At 39.2% G+C, this 16,047-nt stretch overlaps 1 protein-coding gene and 1 pseudogene across 2 annotated transcripts in view; both read right to left on the reverse strand.

Annotated features, from left to right (window-relative positions):
- Positions 1–16,047, reverse strand: part of FLVCR1 (FLVCR choline and heme transporter 1) — a 33,696-nt gene that overhangs the window by 3,705 nt on the left and 13,944 nt on the right. The window contains exons 4-9 of the mRNA XM_012781641.3: positions 15,960–16,027; positions 13,674–13,777; positions 11,585–11,695; positions 10,674–10,779; positions 10,336–10,447; positions 34–101 (exon numbers count right to left, since the gene is read on the reverse strand). Coding sequence (XP_012637095.3) covers positions 34–101; positions 10,336–10,447; positions 10,674–10,779; positions 11,585–11,695; positions 13,674–13,777; positions 15,960–16,027 — 569 coding nt within the window. The remainder of the gene's footprint in view (positions 1–33; positions 102–10,335; positions 10,448–10,673; positions 10,780–11,584; positions 11,696–13,673; positions 13,778–15,959; positions 16,028–16,047) is intronic.
- On the reverse strand, positions 5,670–6,145 carry LOC109730331 (non-histone chromosomal protein HMG-17 pseudogene; annotated as a pseudogene). The gene has a single exon (XR_012914551.1). The product of XR_012914551.1 is annotated as a non-histone chromosomal protein HMG-17 pseudogene (transcript).

Genomic DNA, 16,047 nt, shown 5'->3' on the forward strand with positions numbered 1-16,047 from the left:
AACGGTGTAACTGTAAAAACATTCATTACTTACAGCTTTAATATCGGCGTCTGTAATTCCCATATTTATGTTATGTCTTCTCAGATCAGACTTGATTAATGCTGAAACAGAGAAGCACCAAGAGAGTTACCAGAAACTGTCTGTGAAAATAATTTTCTCCAAGTTGCTCAAAGTCTTTCCTGGTATTGTTAAATGTAACACACTATAGTATCACAATATTCAATACCATCCTTTTAGCCTGAAAAAATAATAATACCTCTCTAAGTTGTTAACAATTAGCAAGTCATTCATTGCTGGAAAAATATAGGATGTTAGGAACCAAACACACAAAGATGCAATGCACAATTCTTTTCCGTATGGACTTTCCGATCCAGGGAAACATTGACATATAAACAATTATAACATTGTATGGTGACTGCAAGAATGCAGGTGGGTACCAGGTATGCTGGGAAACTGGGAGAAAAAAATGCCTATGTCAACCACGGGAAATTAGGGAAGGCCTGCCAGAGGAGACATCCTTGAATTGAAACTTGAAAAATGAGTAGGAACTTGTCAAGCAGACAAGAGGAGAGAGGAAGGGATTCTCTAGGCAGAAGGCAATACAGGTGTTCCTCAGAGACATCGTAGGTTCAGCTCCAGACCACCACCATAAGGCAGATATTGCAATAAAGCGAGTCATACACGTTTTGGCTTCCTGGTGCATATAAAATTATGGTTACACTATGCTGTAGTCTATTAAGTGTGCAATAGAATTATGTTTTAAAAAATGTACATATCTTGATTCAAAAATACTTTATTGCTAAGAAATGCTAACAATCATCTGAGCCTTCAGCAAGTCGTGATCTTTGTGCTGGTGGGGGGGGGGCTCGTGTCACTGTTGGTGGCTGCTCACTGAGCCAAGAGTGGTTGCTGAAGGTTGGGTGGCCGTGGCGACTTCTTAAAATAAGACGACGACAAAGTTTGCCACATCAATTTCCTCTTCCTTTCAAGAAAGATTTCTCTGTAGCGTGTGATGCTGTTTTGATAGCATTTGACCCACAGTGGAACTCCTTTCAAAATTGGAATTAATGCTCTCAGACGCTGCTGCTGCTTAATCAACTAACGTTATGTAATATTCGAAATCCTTTGCTGTCATTTTGACAATGCTGAGAGCATCTTCACCAGGAGTAGATTCCATCTCAAGAAACCACTTTGTTTGCTCATCCATAAGCAGGTCCTCATCCATTCAAGTTTTATCATGAGATTGCAACAATGTAGTCACATCCCTCGGCTCCACTTGCAATTCTAGTTCCCTTGCTGTTTGCAGTAACTTCCTCCACTCTACTCTTGAACCCCTCAAAATCAGGAGTCCTCAAACTACGGCCCACGGGCCACATGCAGGTGTTTTTGCCCGTTGGCTTTTTTACTTCAAAATAAGATATGTGCAGTGTGCATAGGAATTTGTTCATAGTTTTTTTTAAACTATAGTCCGGCCCTCCAACCATCTGAGGGACAGTGAACTGGCCCCCCTGTTTAAAAAGTTTGAGGACCCCTGATCTAGAGGCTAGATCAAAGTCTTCCAGAGGGTGCAAATCAACTTCTCCCAAAACTCCTCTTAATGTTGCTATTTTGACATACTCTCATGAATCATGAATGTTCTTAATGGCATCTAGAATGATGAGTCCTTTCCAGAAGGTTTTCTCTTTCTTTTGAGACAGAGTCTCACTGTGTTGCCCGGGCTAGAGTGCCGTGGCATCAGCCTAGCTCACAGCAACCTACAACTCCTGGGCTCAAGCAATCCTCCTGCCTCAGCCTCCCGAGTAGCTGGGACTACAGGCATGCGCCACCATGCCCAGCTAATTTTTTCTATATATTTTTAGTTGGCCAATTAATTTTTTTTTAATTTTTCTATTTATAGTAGAGATGAGGTCTTGCTCTTGCTCAAGCTGGTTTCGAACTCCTGACCTTGAGTGATCCTCCCGCCTCGGCCTCCCATGTCGCGCCCGCCTCGCCAGCAAGGAAGACGCGGCAACCGGAGTTCTTCTGACCGTGCTTTAATGGGGTTCCCTTTAAGCTTACATGATGCGGAAGACCCAGCCCGGCAGCGCGCAGGCCGCTATATACCCCCGAAGCACAACCCCTAAGCTGCGATAGGCCGTTCAGCTGTCGAGCCACCCAAGCATTAGTCCATAGCAGGACCCTTTGTTTGGATTCTCGCGCCACAGGGCAACCGACAATTGCGCATGCGCTGAACTTGTTAGCTGCTCTAGGCAAAGCCGGAAACAGGCGCCATCTTGCAATGGCGTTAACACCGCGCCCCACACTCCCAGAGTGCTAGGATTACAGGCATGAGTCACCCCGCCCGGCCCATAAGGTTTTCAATTGACTTTTCCCAGATCCATCAGAGAAATCACTGTCTATGGAAGCTATAGTCTTATAAAATTTATTTCTTAAATATAATAAAAAGACTTGAAAGTCAAAATTACTCTTTAATCAATGGGCTGCAGAATGGATACTGTGTTAGAAGGCATGAAAACAACATTAATTTCCTTGTATATATCCATCAGAGCTCTTGGGTGACCAGGTGCATTTTTAATGAGCAGTAATATTTTGAAAAAAAAAATCTGTTTTCTGAGCAGTAGGTCTCAACAGTGGGCTTAAAATAGTCAGTAATCCATGCTACAAACAGATGTGCTGCCATACAGGCTTTGTTATTCCATGTATAGAGTACAGGCAGAGCGAATTTAGCATAATTCTTAAGGACCCTAGGATTTCCAGAATGGTTGATGAGCATTGGCTTCCACTTAAAGTGACCAGCTGCATTAGCCCCTAACAAGAGTCAGCCTGTCCTTTGAAGCTTTCAGGCCAGGCACTGACTTCTCCTCTCTAGCTATGAAAGTTCTAGATGGCAACTGCTTCCAACAGAAGGCAGTTTCCCCTCCACTGAAAATCTGTTGTTTCGTGTAATCACCTTCATCAGTGATCTTAGCCAGATCTTCTGGATAACTTGCTGCAGCTGCTATATCAGCACTTGCTGCTTCACCTTGCATTTTTATGTTGTAGAGACGGCCTCTTTCGTTAAACCTCATGAGCCAACCTCTGCTAGCTTCCAACTTTTCTTCTGCAGCTTCTTTAACTCTCTCAGCCTTCCCAGAATTGAAGAGAGTTAGGGCCTTACTCTAGATTAGATTTCGTATTAAAGGAATGTTATGGCTGGTTTGCTCTTCTATCCAGACCACTCAAATTTTCTCCATACCAGCATTAAGGCTGTTTTGCTCTTATCATTCACATATTTGCTGAAGTGGCACTTTTCATTTCCTTCAAGAACATTTCCTTTGCATTCACATCTTGGCTGACTACTGCAAGAGGCCAGCTTTTGGCCTATCTCAGCTTTGGATATGCCTTCCCCACTAAGCTTAATAACTGCTTAATAATGCACCATTTCTCACTCTTTGATTTAAAGTGAGAAATGGTGCATTATTCCTTTCACCTAAACACATGAGAAGCCATTGTGGAGTTAATTGGCCTAATTTCAATATTTTGTGTCACAGGGACTAGGGAGGCCCAAGGAGAGAGTGACAAAATGTTAGGACAGCAGTCATAACACACACAACATTGATTGAGTTTGCCGCCTTATATGGGCACAGTTCATGGCACCCCACAACAAGTACAACAGTAACAACAAAGATCAGTGAAAAGAGATCGCCATAATATTATAGACAACAAAAACATTTGAAATATTGCTAGAATTACCAAAATGCCAGAAAGATATAAGGTGAGCACGTGGTATGTGGAAAAATGACACCGACACACTTGCCTGACACAGAGTTGCCACCAACCTTCAATTTTTTTTTTAAGACAGAGTCTCACTCTGTTGCCAGGGCTAGAGTGCCGTGGCGTCAGCCTAGCTCACAGCAACCTCCAACTCCTGAGTTCAAGGGATCCTCCTGCCTCAGCTTCTCTAGTAGCTGGGACTACAGATGCTTGCCACCACGCCTGGCTAATTTTTTCTATTTTTAGTAGAGATGGGATCTCACTCTTGCTCAGGCTGCTCTCGAACTCCTGACCTCAAGCAATCCTCCCGCCTCGGGCTCCCAGAGTGCTAGGATTATAGGCATGAGCTGCTATGCCCAGCCATAGTAGGTTCTTGCTCATCTGATAGCAATGTAGAAGATGAAAATCAGCAACACGACTAGGAGGCAGGAAATCCAGGCAAGAGATCCTGCTGAGAGATGATTAAGTGCTTGCATGTATAAAGAATGGTGACATAGTGACAGGTTTCAGAGGTATTTTAGAACAGAATCAATAAGATTTGGAGATTTGGTAAGATAAGAAAAACGGGGGGGGGAGAAAAAGAAAAATTGGATGACTTTAGAGTTTTCTTGCTGAGCAGCTGAATGGGTAGTGGACCTAGTTATTGAAAATGAAAATACAAGAGCAATAGGTGTGGTGGGAACATGGTAAGTTCAGTTCTGGACAGGTTGAATATAAGAACCTCACGGAATATCCAGGTCAGGAGATAAATATATAATTGGACGTCTAGTCAAAAATGTAAGAGAAATCAGGGTCTGGAGATACAGACTTGTAAGTTACTAATGTTAAAGTGGTAGTTAAAGCCATAAACTACTCAAGAAGAGTGTAAAAATAAGAAAAGATATATGTTGGTGGGCAGTTAAGTAATGTAATTGATCATGAAGCAAAGTAAAAATAAAAGATGAAAGTAAAATCAGTGTTCTGAAGGTTAGTCTAATGCTTCTATATCTTTCTATATCCATTTACTTTTCATCTATATGTATCTTAATATTAAAGTGGGTTTCTTGTAGACAACATATACTTGGTCTTATTTTTTGATCCACTCTGACATTCTGTCTTTTACTTAGTGCATTTAGACCACTGATGTTCAAAGTGTAATTATTGATATAGCTGGATTAATATTTACCATATTTGTTACTATTTTCTTTTTTTTTTTTTCCAAGCCAAACTGTATCCAGCTTTATTAAAGATACTTTTCATAAACAATCATGGTATTTCAGGCAGGACATGGGCAGACAATCATTAACAGTATACAACAACTTTCAAACTCCCTTCTTCAATGGTCTACCAAAATCAGAAAGCCACTATAAAACCCAATGAAGTCTTCATTTGATGCTCCAGAACAGAGAAAGTTTAGAGTGAGGGTTGACATTTCACATTTAGCATGTTGTTTAACAACTTTTCACAAGCCGACCCTGACTTTCAGGAAATGAAATGAAAATGGCAGAATTTATCTGAAGATCCACAATCTACAAATGGAACTGCTGCTCTTTTGAGGGATGCCATCTCAGTGGTACCACTGGAAAAGTCCAGATTACCCGACATACTGGTAAGCAATTATTGGAGGTCAGGCCCCAAGAGGTGTCTGGGTTTAAGGGAGTTAAGACTATGCTGAAGGCAGAGAGGGAGAATAGGACATAAAAACAAATTAGTTTTTCCATACCACAAGGCATTTGTGCCAAGGTGGCTATGTGTCAACGTCAGGGAATCCCTCCTCCTGAGAGCCAAGAGGAAGTCTCTCAAAACTAGAAGGGGAAGGTGTTTTCCCCATATCGATCTAGCTTTGGAGACATTCTATTAGTGACATATGCCCCTTCCCCTAAAAAACAACAATGAAGTGTTCTGTGTGCTAACAACATAGCTTAAAAAAAAAAAAGTAAAACAAAATTCTGCATTTTTATAAAACTTGATAAAAAATAGTATTTCAAACTGTACAGTCACCAGAAGTACACAGTTATCAAAAATGCACACACTTCACTTGGCATCTCCAGCACCTTCAGCTTTCTGTGCCTGGTCTGTTTTGGCATCTCCGTTTTCTGCAGGATTATTTCCCTCCTTGCCAGTGTCAGCTTTTCCCTTTTTCCCTTTGGGTCCCTTCTCTCCCTTCTTTGCAGGGGCCTTTTTAGGCTTGGGCTCTGGCTTTGGAGGAGCAGGTTTAGCAGACAACCTCGCGGATCTTCTCTGTGGTTCGTCCTTTGCCTTGGCTTTATCTCCTTTAGCATCCCCTTCAGCCTTTCTCTTGGGCATGGTGGCGACGGCGGCGGGACGTGGGCGCTGGACGCGGGGATGCAGCGGCGCGTGGGCTTTGGTCGGTCTGGGGGTCGTTCTCGCCTCCTCTTCTTCACACTGCTCCTGTTACTATTTTCTATTTGTTGTTTTTGTTGTTCCTATTTTTGTCTTCCCCTCTTTTTCTGCCTTTTGTAGTTTTAATTGAGCATTTTATATGATTCCGTTTTCTCTCCTTTTTTAGTGGATCAGCTATATTTCTTTTTTACTTTTTTTAGTGATTGCCCTGGAGTTTGCAATATACATTTACAACTAATTCAAGTCCATTTTCAAATAACACTATATTGTTTCACAGGTATTATGAGTATCTTATAATATTAACAAAATAATCCTAATTCATCCCTTGTATCATTGCTATAATTCATTTCACTTAAACATAAGCATATATAAACATACATATGTACATAATCATACATAATTGAATACACTGTTGCTATAATTATTTTAAACAAATTGTTATTTGTTGTATCAATTAAGAATAAAAAAGTTTTGTTGCACTGGCTCATGCCTGTGATCCTAGTACTCTAGGAGGCCAAGGCGGGAGGGTTGCTTGAGGTCAGGAGTTCGAGACCAGCCTGAGCAAGACTGAGACCTCATCTTTACTAAAAATAGAAAAATTAGCCATGCATAGTGGTGTGTGCCTGTAGTCCCAGCTACTTGGGAGGCTGAAGCAAAAGGATCACTTGAGCTCTGAAGTTTGAGGTTGCAGTGAGCTATGATGATGCCACTGCACTCTACCCGAGGAGACAGAGCAAGATTCTGACTCAAAAAAATAAAATAAAATAAATTTTTGTTTTACCTTCCTTTATTCCTTCTCCAATGCTCTTCCTTTCTTTATGTAGATCTGAGTTACTGACCTGTAAGATTTTCCTTCCCTCTGAAGAACTTCTTTCAGCATTTCTTGCAAGGTAGGTCTACTGACAACAAATTCTCTCAATTTTCATCTGAGAAATTCTTTATTTCTCCTTCACTTTGAAGGATAATTTCACAGGGCACAGCATTCTAGGTTGTGGATTTTTCTCTCTCAGTACATTTATCATTTCACTCTACTTGCTTCTTGTATGGTTTCTGGAAGAAGCTAGACATAATTGTTAGCTATGCTCCTTTATAGATAAGGTGGATTTTTTTTCCTCTGGCTTCTTTCAGGATTTTTTTCTTTATCTTTGATTTTCTGCATCTAGGTGTAGTTTTTTGGCATTTATCCTGCTTGATGTACTTTGAGCTTCCTATATCTGTTGTCTGGTGCCTGACACTAATTTGGGGAATTTCTGTCATTTTTGTTTCAAATATTTCTTCCGTTGTTTTCTCTTGCTCTTCTCCTTCTGGTATTCCCATTACATGTATGTTAAACCTTTTGTAGTTGTGTCATGTTCTTGGATATTCTGTTCTGTTTTTCCAGGTTTTCTTTTCTTTGCTTTTCAGTTTTGGAGGTTTGTATTGACATATCCCTCAAGCCCAGAAATTCTTACCTCAGCCACGTCCAGCCTACAAATGATACCATCATAAGCATTCTTTCTTTCTGTTACAGTGTTTTTGATCTCTAGCACTTCTTTTTCATTATTGCTTAAAATTTCCATCTCTCTGCTTACATTGCCCATCTGTTCTTGCATGTGGTCTACTTTATCCATTAGAGTCCTTAGCATATTATTCATGGTTGTTTTAACTTCCCAGTCTGATAATTCCAGCATCCCTGCCATATCTGAGTCTGGTCCTGATGCTTGCTCTTTCTCTTCAAGCTGGGTTTTTGCCTTTTAGTATGTCTTGTAAATTTTTCTTGACAGTCAGACATGATGTACCAGGTAAAGGAAACTGCTGTAAATAGGCCTTTAGTCATGTGGTGATAAGGTAGAGAGGAGGGGAGGTGTTCTGTAGTCCTATGATTAGGTCTCAGTCTTTTAGTGATCCTGTGCCTCCCACTGTGAACTTCACATGCTTCTCAGTCCCACTTCCTTCTTAGGTGGGACAGAGGTGAGCTAGAGTTTCATTTAGGCCCTGCTAAACCCCCAGCAGGTTAGACTCTGGTTAAATAGTTTCTCCTGAGGGCAGACCTTGTTAAGGAGAACCGAGTGCTCTAGCATAGTTCAAACTGGTTTCTTTTCCCCTCCTGCAGGAGCAGGAGGAGGTAAAACTCACCAAAGTGTGAGGGCCCTCATGACTGCGTCTTCCCTGCCCCCAGAGTTGCTAGTGCTCAGAGTTGTCTACTCTAAGCCTCCAGCAATTTGTGGGTTACAGTTCAGGTTTCCTACCTGAGCACTAGTTCCCACAGAGGTTTCTGCTCCTGAGTTTCTGTTCTGGTAAGTTGTGATTCTGTGTATTCGCCCGTTAGTCTCTCCAATTTTGGAGGCAGCGGTTTGCTCTGGGATCTCACTTCTCTTACGGACCTAAGAAGAGTTATTGATTTTTTTGGTTTGTTCAGCTCTTTACTTGTTAGTATGGCATGGTGACTTCCAAGTTTCTTACATGCTGGACCAGAAACTGGAAGTCTAATGTTTACTTTGAAATCCACACTGTTTCTGTAAATTCTGTTTCATTACTGATATCAATATTTTAGAAAAACCCATCAAGCTCTCTTCAGGAAAATACTTAACATATGAAAGAAATTGATTAGCATTTTTAGGTGGTAAAGGCATCAACATAAAACTAAGTTTAAAGGACTTTTTCATTTCTTAGTTAGTTTTCTAGACTGGATTTGTTTGAATTGGCATTCATGAATCTCATACAAAAATAATGTGAAATGGTTGTACAAAATTGCTCCTATTGGTGTAACAAGAACACTCTATTTGATAGAGATATGGTACTTGTCTGGAAATTAAAGAACCAACATGGAATTATTTATGAGAGATTAGTATTAAAATAGTTAATGTATTACATATTTCACAGTTTTGTATGTTTTATTTTACTAACTGAAGAGAAAAGGAGAATAAACTCTCTCATGGTAGGATGTTTTTCTTAGAGGAAACAGGGTACATTAACTGTCTTTCAATGTAATGAATGAATGACAGTAACCTTAGGTAGTCATATATATCCAAAATAAATGTTTATCACTGGTAAGATTTCACATTGAAAGTTTCAAAAAGAATGACCAGATATTCAACAAACATAAAAGGATTCATGTATTTCTGATATAGTCTAGCCTCAAGTTATAATTATAATTTAAGTCATCCCTTGGTAGTCATGGGGAGTTGGTCCCAGGATCCCCTTTGGAAATCAAAATCCATGGAGGTTCAATTCCATCTATAAAATGGTATATTTACATATAACCTGCACAGCCTCCCATATACTTCAAGTCATCTCTTGATTACTTATAATACCCAATTCAATGTAAATGCTATGTAAATAGTTGTTATACTGTATTCCTTAGGAAATAATGACACACACAAAAAAAGTCTGTACATGTTCAGTACAGATGCAACCATCTACTTTTTTCCCTAACCCGCTTTTGGTTGAATCCATGGATGATAACCATGGATAGACAGGGCTGAATGTGATGGCTCTTTGATTATCCATGGCTTCTCTCCCACATGTTGATAAAGAGATGCAGCAAGAAATTCACAAAGTAAAATGATAGTAGAAGCCAACCTAGGGCTGGAAATGGTGCTGAACATAAGTCTTGCTTCCAAATCCATTGTTACACCCACATGCATGTGCAAACTATGCATGAAAGCCCTTTTACATTCTCTTTCCTGTCCATGTTTATTATTACCATACCTAAGAAGTGTAAGCACTAGCTAACCATTCCACATACTATTTCTACTACTATCACTCAACTTCTTACCACCACTACCACATTATAATAACAGCTAACATGTGTTAGGCACGTTGTAGGCACCAGACACTATTAGGAGCTTTGCACCAACCACCTCAGTTAAAATCCTCATAGTAACCATATAAAGCAGGCTTTTAATATCCTACGATATAAATGAGGAAAGGAGAATTTGAGAGGTTAAGAACTTGTCTAACGTCACACAGCCAGTGAGCAGCAGAACCAGAATTTGAGGCCAGGTCTGTCCAACTCCAGGTCTTTACTACTCTTGTTACAAAGGTTTTCTTTCCTATGGAGAGTAACTATATTGTATTTGAAGCCTGCAAAATGACGTAACAGCTTTATATCCCTAGAAGAAAACAAATAGTGTTCTGCTTTTTACCTCAGTTTTCCCCCTTGAGTTCTGCCAAGCCATTGAGAAGCAATATACAAGAAAAGTAAATACAAAGACAACATGATATAAGTACTTTTGCCAAGCAAATTCTTCGATTTACCTGTTAAAATGATGCCTATAAACATCCAGACACAGAGAAAAATGTTCCCTGCTCTAGGACTGTAGTCTGATGTGAGCTTTCCTTGAGCCAATGTGAACAAAATTCCAAATATCTAAAATAAAATAAGAAAAAGAATTCTTATTACATTGCTTCTTTAAAACAAGTATGACGTTTTCACCAGAACTTTTCTCAACTTATTTTGTTCGTATGATTTGGCTTCTGGAAACATTCGTTGAAAAGTGGAATTGTTAAAACAAAAACCCACAGTCAAACTCCTTATTCACAAAATATTTGATTAAAAAAAAATCCTCTCAGGTTTAAAGAAATCAGAGGTTTACCTGTGCAGCAGCATTAAGAAGACCAGATGAAGTGCCTTCCGATTCAGGGTAAGTGATTTCGACAGCAAATTCAAAACCCAAGGGGAGGTAACCAGTCATGAAGAAACTAGGAAAATAAACCCAGAATCGCAGAAAGAATTATCAGAAGAACAATAGCACACATTGGGGCCAGGCACAGTGGCTCACACCTGTAATCCTAGCACTCCAGGAGGCCAAGCCGGGAGGATCACTTGAGCTCAGGAGTTCGAGACCAGCCTGAGCAAGAATGAGACCCCATCTCTACTAAAAATAGAAAAAATTAGCTGGGTGTGATGGTGCATGCCCGTAGTCCTAGTTATCAGGAAGGTTGAGGCAAGAGGATCACTTAAGCCCAGGAGTTTGAAGTTGCCATGAGCTAGGCTGACGCCATGGCACTCTAGCCTGGGCAATAGAACAACATTCTGTTTCAAAAAAACAATATCACATATTGATATGTAATCATTCTACCTCTCAGGCCTATTAATGATCAAATAAGTGAATACTTTGAAGCTGCTATGTGAAAATAAGGAACTATCATTGACCAATCAGCACAAGGTCACAAGAACTGGGAAGCAAAATAATTCCCAAGTTTTTTTTTTTCCTGAGAAAAATTTGCCTCTAGTTTTATAAGTCAATTGTCTTTGTAAGCAAATAAAGTTTCTTGGATTAAGTAAGGCTTATCTGTTCTTTACATGTAGTATATCGAAAAGCAATTTTAAACTATTTTTTATAGTTCTTAAGAATTATACATTCACAGGCACAGAACGGATCCTTTAAAATTGAAAGTATTAAAGAGCCTTTGGATAAACCAAAAAAAGTTAAAATCCAGAGTCATAACACTTCAGAATTGTAACAGCATACTATGATTCCTTCTAAACACATGTGATACTTACCCAAGGACCCCTCCAGTAACAAACACGATGATAATGTATCCAACGTCCAACGTTACAGTAAATATAAGCATTCCGATAAAGGACAAAATGTAAACAATCAGAGTAGTCTGTCTAAAACAAAAGCAACAAAATTATTAGTATTTTGTCTGATTCTCCTAGGCACATGAAAATCGTGGCTAGCTATTGCTCTATCTCTGCAGTAATATGTTTTGGTTTTTCGAAATTCACCCCTTCTTCTTGTCAATGGAAAATGTATCCACCAAAGCATAGACTTTAATGCTTAAGTTTAAGATTTCACAGCAGCAAACAACAAAACCTACACCACATCCAATGTTTAGATAACAAGGGGATACTTACATGGATGAAATCATTTTTTATGCCACCAAATGGGATATTCCCTATTCATGTTTCGATATTCAGCTCAAATTCTACCTCTTCCAAATGCCTTCCTCCCCTACAGCAGCTTACTAAGATTCTCTTTTTCTTCCAAACTCCCTTATCATTTACTACTATATAATTGGCACTTGACATCTACTGGACTTATGACAACTATTTTAGTGTTTTATATTGCTATTTAACTTTTCACGTGTGAATGCCTCATTTTCCCCATTTAGACCACAAGTGTCTTAAGGACAGCAATCATATATTGTTTGAGGCAATTCCTCACTAAGAGGTATGCCTACAGTAGGAATTTGGTGAATGAATGGCAGTTACTCTCAGAATACCAGGGTGACAAAGAACACATTTCCATGCCTTTCATGTTTTCTAGATATATAACAGATGAAAGACTACTAAGAAATTTAACCTTGTACATATGCTGCCTTTGTCTACAAATTGTATGGGTTTCACTCTAAGCTGTCATCTCATAATAATGAAGCCACAAGGCCGGGCGCGGTGGCTCACGCCTGTAATCCTAGCTCTTGGGAGGCCGAGGCGGGCGGATTGCTCAAGGTCAGGAGTTCGAAACCAGCCTGAGCAAGAGCAAGACCTCGTCTCTACTATAAATAGAAAGAAATTAATTGGCCAACTGATATATATATAAAAAATTAGCCGGGCATGGTGGCTCATGCCTGTAGTCCCAGCTACTCGGGAGGCTGAGGCAGGAGGATCGCCTGAGCCCAGGAGTTTGAGGTTGCTGTGAGCTAGGCTGACGCCACGGCACTCACTCTAGCCTGGGCAACAAAGCGAGACTCTGTCTCAAAAAAAAAAAAAAAAATGAAGCCACAGCGAGTGCTGTCTTAAATTACGGGAGAAGCATCTTGGAGAATTTCAAGATCAGAGATACTCTGGGTAGGGTTTAGAATAATAGTATCAAATGTATCTTGAGCCTTGAAAGGTACATAGGACATGGTTCCATATTTTATTCATTCAGTTTATTTCATTCCATTCATTTGTTTACTCCGTTTCATTCATTCATTTCCCCAAGCACATGGGGAATTTTTGGCCTATTAAAAAATGTAGCAATTCTTTTAAGTTCCAGAACAAAAGATGCTGCCTCTGAAACCTTTCTCCGTCTTCCAGTTGGTAATCACCCACTTTTTCTTTTGTATCAGCATTTTGCTGGTTCTGTATAGATGTACAATCAACATAATATTTTCATTTTTATGCATTATATTATAATTAAGTGGTGGTGTAGTTTGGGGACCTTTAGCTAAAAAGTTTACCAAAATAAAGACTTATGCTTAACAAAAAATTTTTGATGTCGAAAAAAACAACTCTTTTTTTTTTTTTTAGCCCACAACATAAGAAAAGAATAAGATAAAGTCTAGCAAAAGTCAAATGTTTCTCAGAAAGTACTCTTTTTTAGAAGAGAAATAATCCCTTTGGAAGTGGTATGTACGAGTATTGTTAGGGGGAAAGAAGGCTCATAAGGTATCCAAGTTCTCCAAATTGAAATAATATGACCAATAAAATAATATAACACATAGAATATTGAACCATTCATTAAGTGAAGGGAACCTACAAGTGTTTAGAATCCAAGGTTTTAAGTAATAATAACACTTTATAAATTTCTTAAAATAAAAAGTTTCCTTTAAAATCAAAATACCTTTGGTTATATACCATACATGTATTATCTACTTTCACTTACTTGTATGTTTTGGTATAATCCAGCCATAAGCCACAAAGAATAGAGCCCACCATTCCAGCTACTACCAGCGTTAGCCCAATCCTTCCAGCATTCACTTCTTCTCCCTGCAAACAATTTGCATAAGAAGTTAATCAGATCCTGCTAATTCAAATGGACTCTTCGAATTCCCATACCTCTTCATATTCCATGGAAACAATCTGATAAAATTAGGCACAAAATAGGAAGAGCCAGTACATGTGCTAGGGTGGAAGGGAAGGGCAGATAAAGACTATATAAAGGGCATTCTATTTTAAAGCCAGAAAAGAAACCCTCAAATAATGGGAAGAAATAAAAAAAAGAAAATTTTCCTTGGTCCTCTATTGTTAGAATTATTAATACAATGATTTTTGTTACTATTCTTAAGTATAGTCATGTACTACATAATGACATTTAGGTCAACATCAAATGCATATATGACAGTGATCCTCAAAGATGGTAATACAATATTTTTATTGTACCTTTTCTATGTTTAGTTTAGATAAACAAATACCATTGTGCTACAGCTGCCTACAGTATTCAGTATAGTAACATGCTTTATTATGTTTGTAGCCTAGTAGCAGTTATAGATTATGCCATTTAGGTCTGCCTAAGTACACTCTATGATATTTGCACAATGACTGAAATCACCTACTGAATTTCTCAAAATGTACCTCTGTCATTAAGCAAGGCATGATTTCTGACAGATGTCAGAAAAATAGGTTAATCCAATAGCTTTTACATAGTACAACTGCTTTCTCCTTTCAAATGCAAAAAGAAATCAGTCAGAACTTGATATTTACTTCATATTGATTTCCCTTAAAATGTTTTATCTTTTATGTATAACCAATCACATTATTTCTTAATATTTTATCTTTTTAAAAAATATTTTTAAATAATGTTTTGTTGTTTGGCTGGATAACACTATAGTTTGCTTGCTTGCTTTCCTTTCTTTTCTTTCTTTCTTTCTCTTTTTTTTTTTTTTTTTGAGACAGAATCTTGCTCTGTCGCCTAGGCTAGAGTGTGGTGGCATTAGCCTAACTCAAAGCAATCTCAAATTCCTGGGCTCAAGGGATCCTCCTGCCTCAGCCTCCCAAGTAGCTGGGACTACAGGCACATGCCACCACACCTAGCTAATTTTTCTATTTTTAGAAGGGACGGGATCTCGCTCTTGCTCAGGCTGGTCTTGAACTCCTGAGCTCATGTGATCCTCCCCGATCAGCCTCCCAGAGTGCTAGGATTACAGGCATGAGCCACGGCGCCTGGGCACATTGTTTCTTAAAAACAAAAAAACCTAAAAAACCAGGTACTGTCACAACAATAACACCTTCTGCTTTCCATGTCGTGTGTTTTACAAATGAGATTAAATGTGTTAAATAAAAATTATGGGGGGGGCATTGTTTTGGACTGAGCCCCTGTGCTAGGCCCAACAGATCAGATCAAACCAGAATAGTGTCACTGGTACAGATGCCATGTAATCAAGCTGAACTGTAAAATGGGCCAGTTTTCAAAAAGACAGGAGAATCATAGCAGCCACAATGAGAAGGGCCCCAGTTCCCCCTTTTAATCTTATAGAGGAAGTAACTTTGTAACAATCTGCTTTTTGTTTCTTATTCTGCTTTCTTCAGTCTTTTTCTGCCTATAAAGTCCACCTCCGCTACTCAGCTCATCAGACCACCTCTCTAAATCTTTTTTTTTTTTTTTTAGACAGAGTCTTGCTTTGTTGCCCAGGCTAGAGTGAGTGCCGTGGTGTCAGCCTAGCTCACAGCAACCTCAGACTCCTGGGCTCAAGCGATATTCCTGCCTCAGCCTCCCGAGTAGCTGGGACTACAGGCATGTGCCACCATGCCCAGCTAATTTTTTCTATATATATTAGTTGGCCAATTAATTTCTTTCTATTTATAGTAGAGACGGGGGTCTCGCGCTTGCTCAGGCCGGTTTCGAACTCCTGACCTCAAGCAATCCACCTGCCTCGGCCTCCCAGAGTGCTAGGGTTACAGGCATGAGCCACTGCGCCCGGCCACCTCTCTAAATCTTTAGACGTGGTGCTCCCCGATATCTGAATCACTAGTTAAAGCTAATGAGATCTTTAAACCAAATTTGTGGACATTTTATTTCTTAACAAATATAGTCTCAATTAAAACATATGTAAATCTTTTACAGCAATAAGGTCATAATCCTTAATCTCATGATCCTGCTAACAGGAATTGTATTGCTAAAGAAAAATTCGTGGACAGGCATGCAATATAAAAAGGGTAAGTAGACGCTTACCTCATAATATGTCAATATTATTTGATTTAGTAACGTTGAGACTGAATAAAATGCTCCAGTCATGATACCTAGAATAATAAAGGGAAAA

This window comes from Microcebus murinus, chromosome 23, assembly GCF_040939455.1.
Source record: "Microcebus murinus isolate Inina chromosome 23, M.murinus_Inina_mat1.0, whole genome shotgun sequence".
In the NCBI taxonomy this organism is placed as follows: Eukaryota; Metazoa; Chordata; class Mammalia; order Primates; family Cheirogaleidae; genus Microcebus; species Microcebus murinus.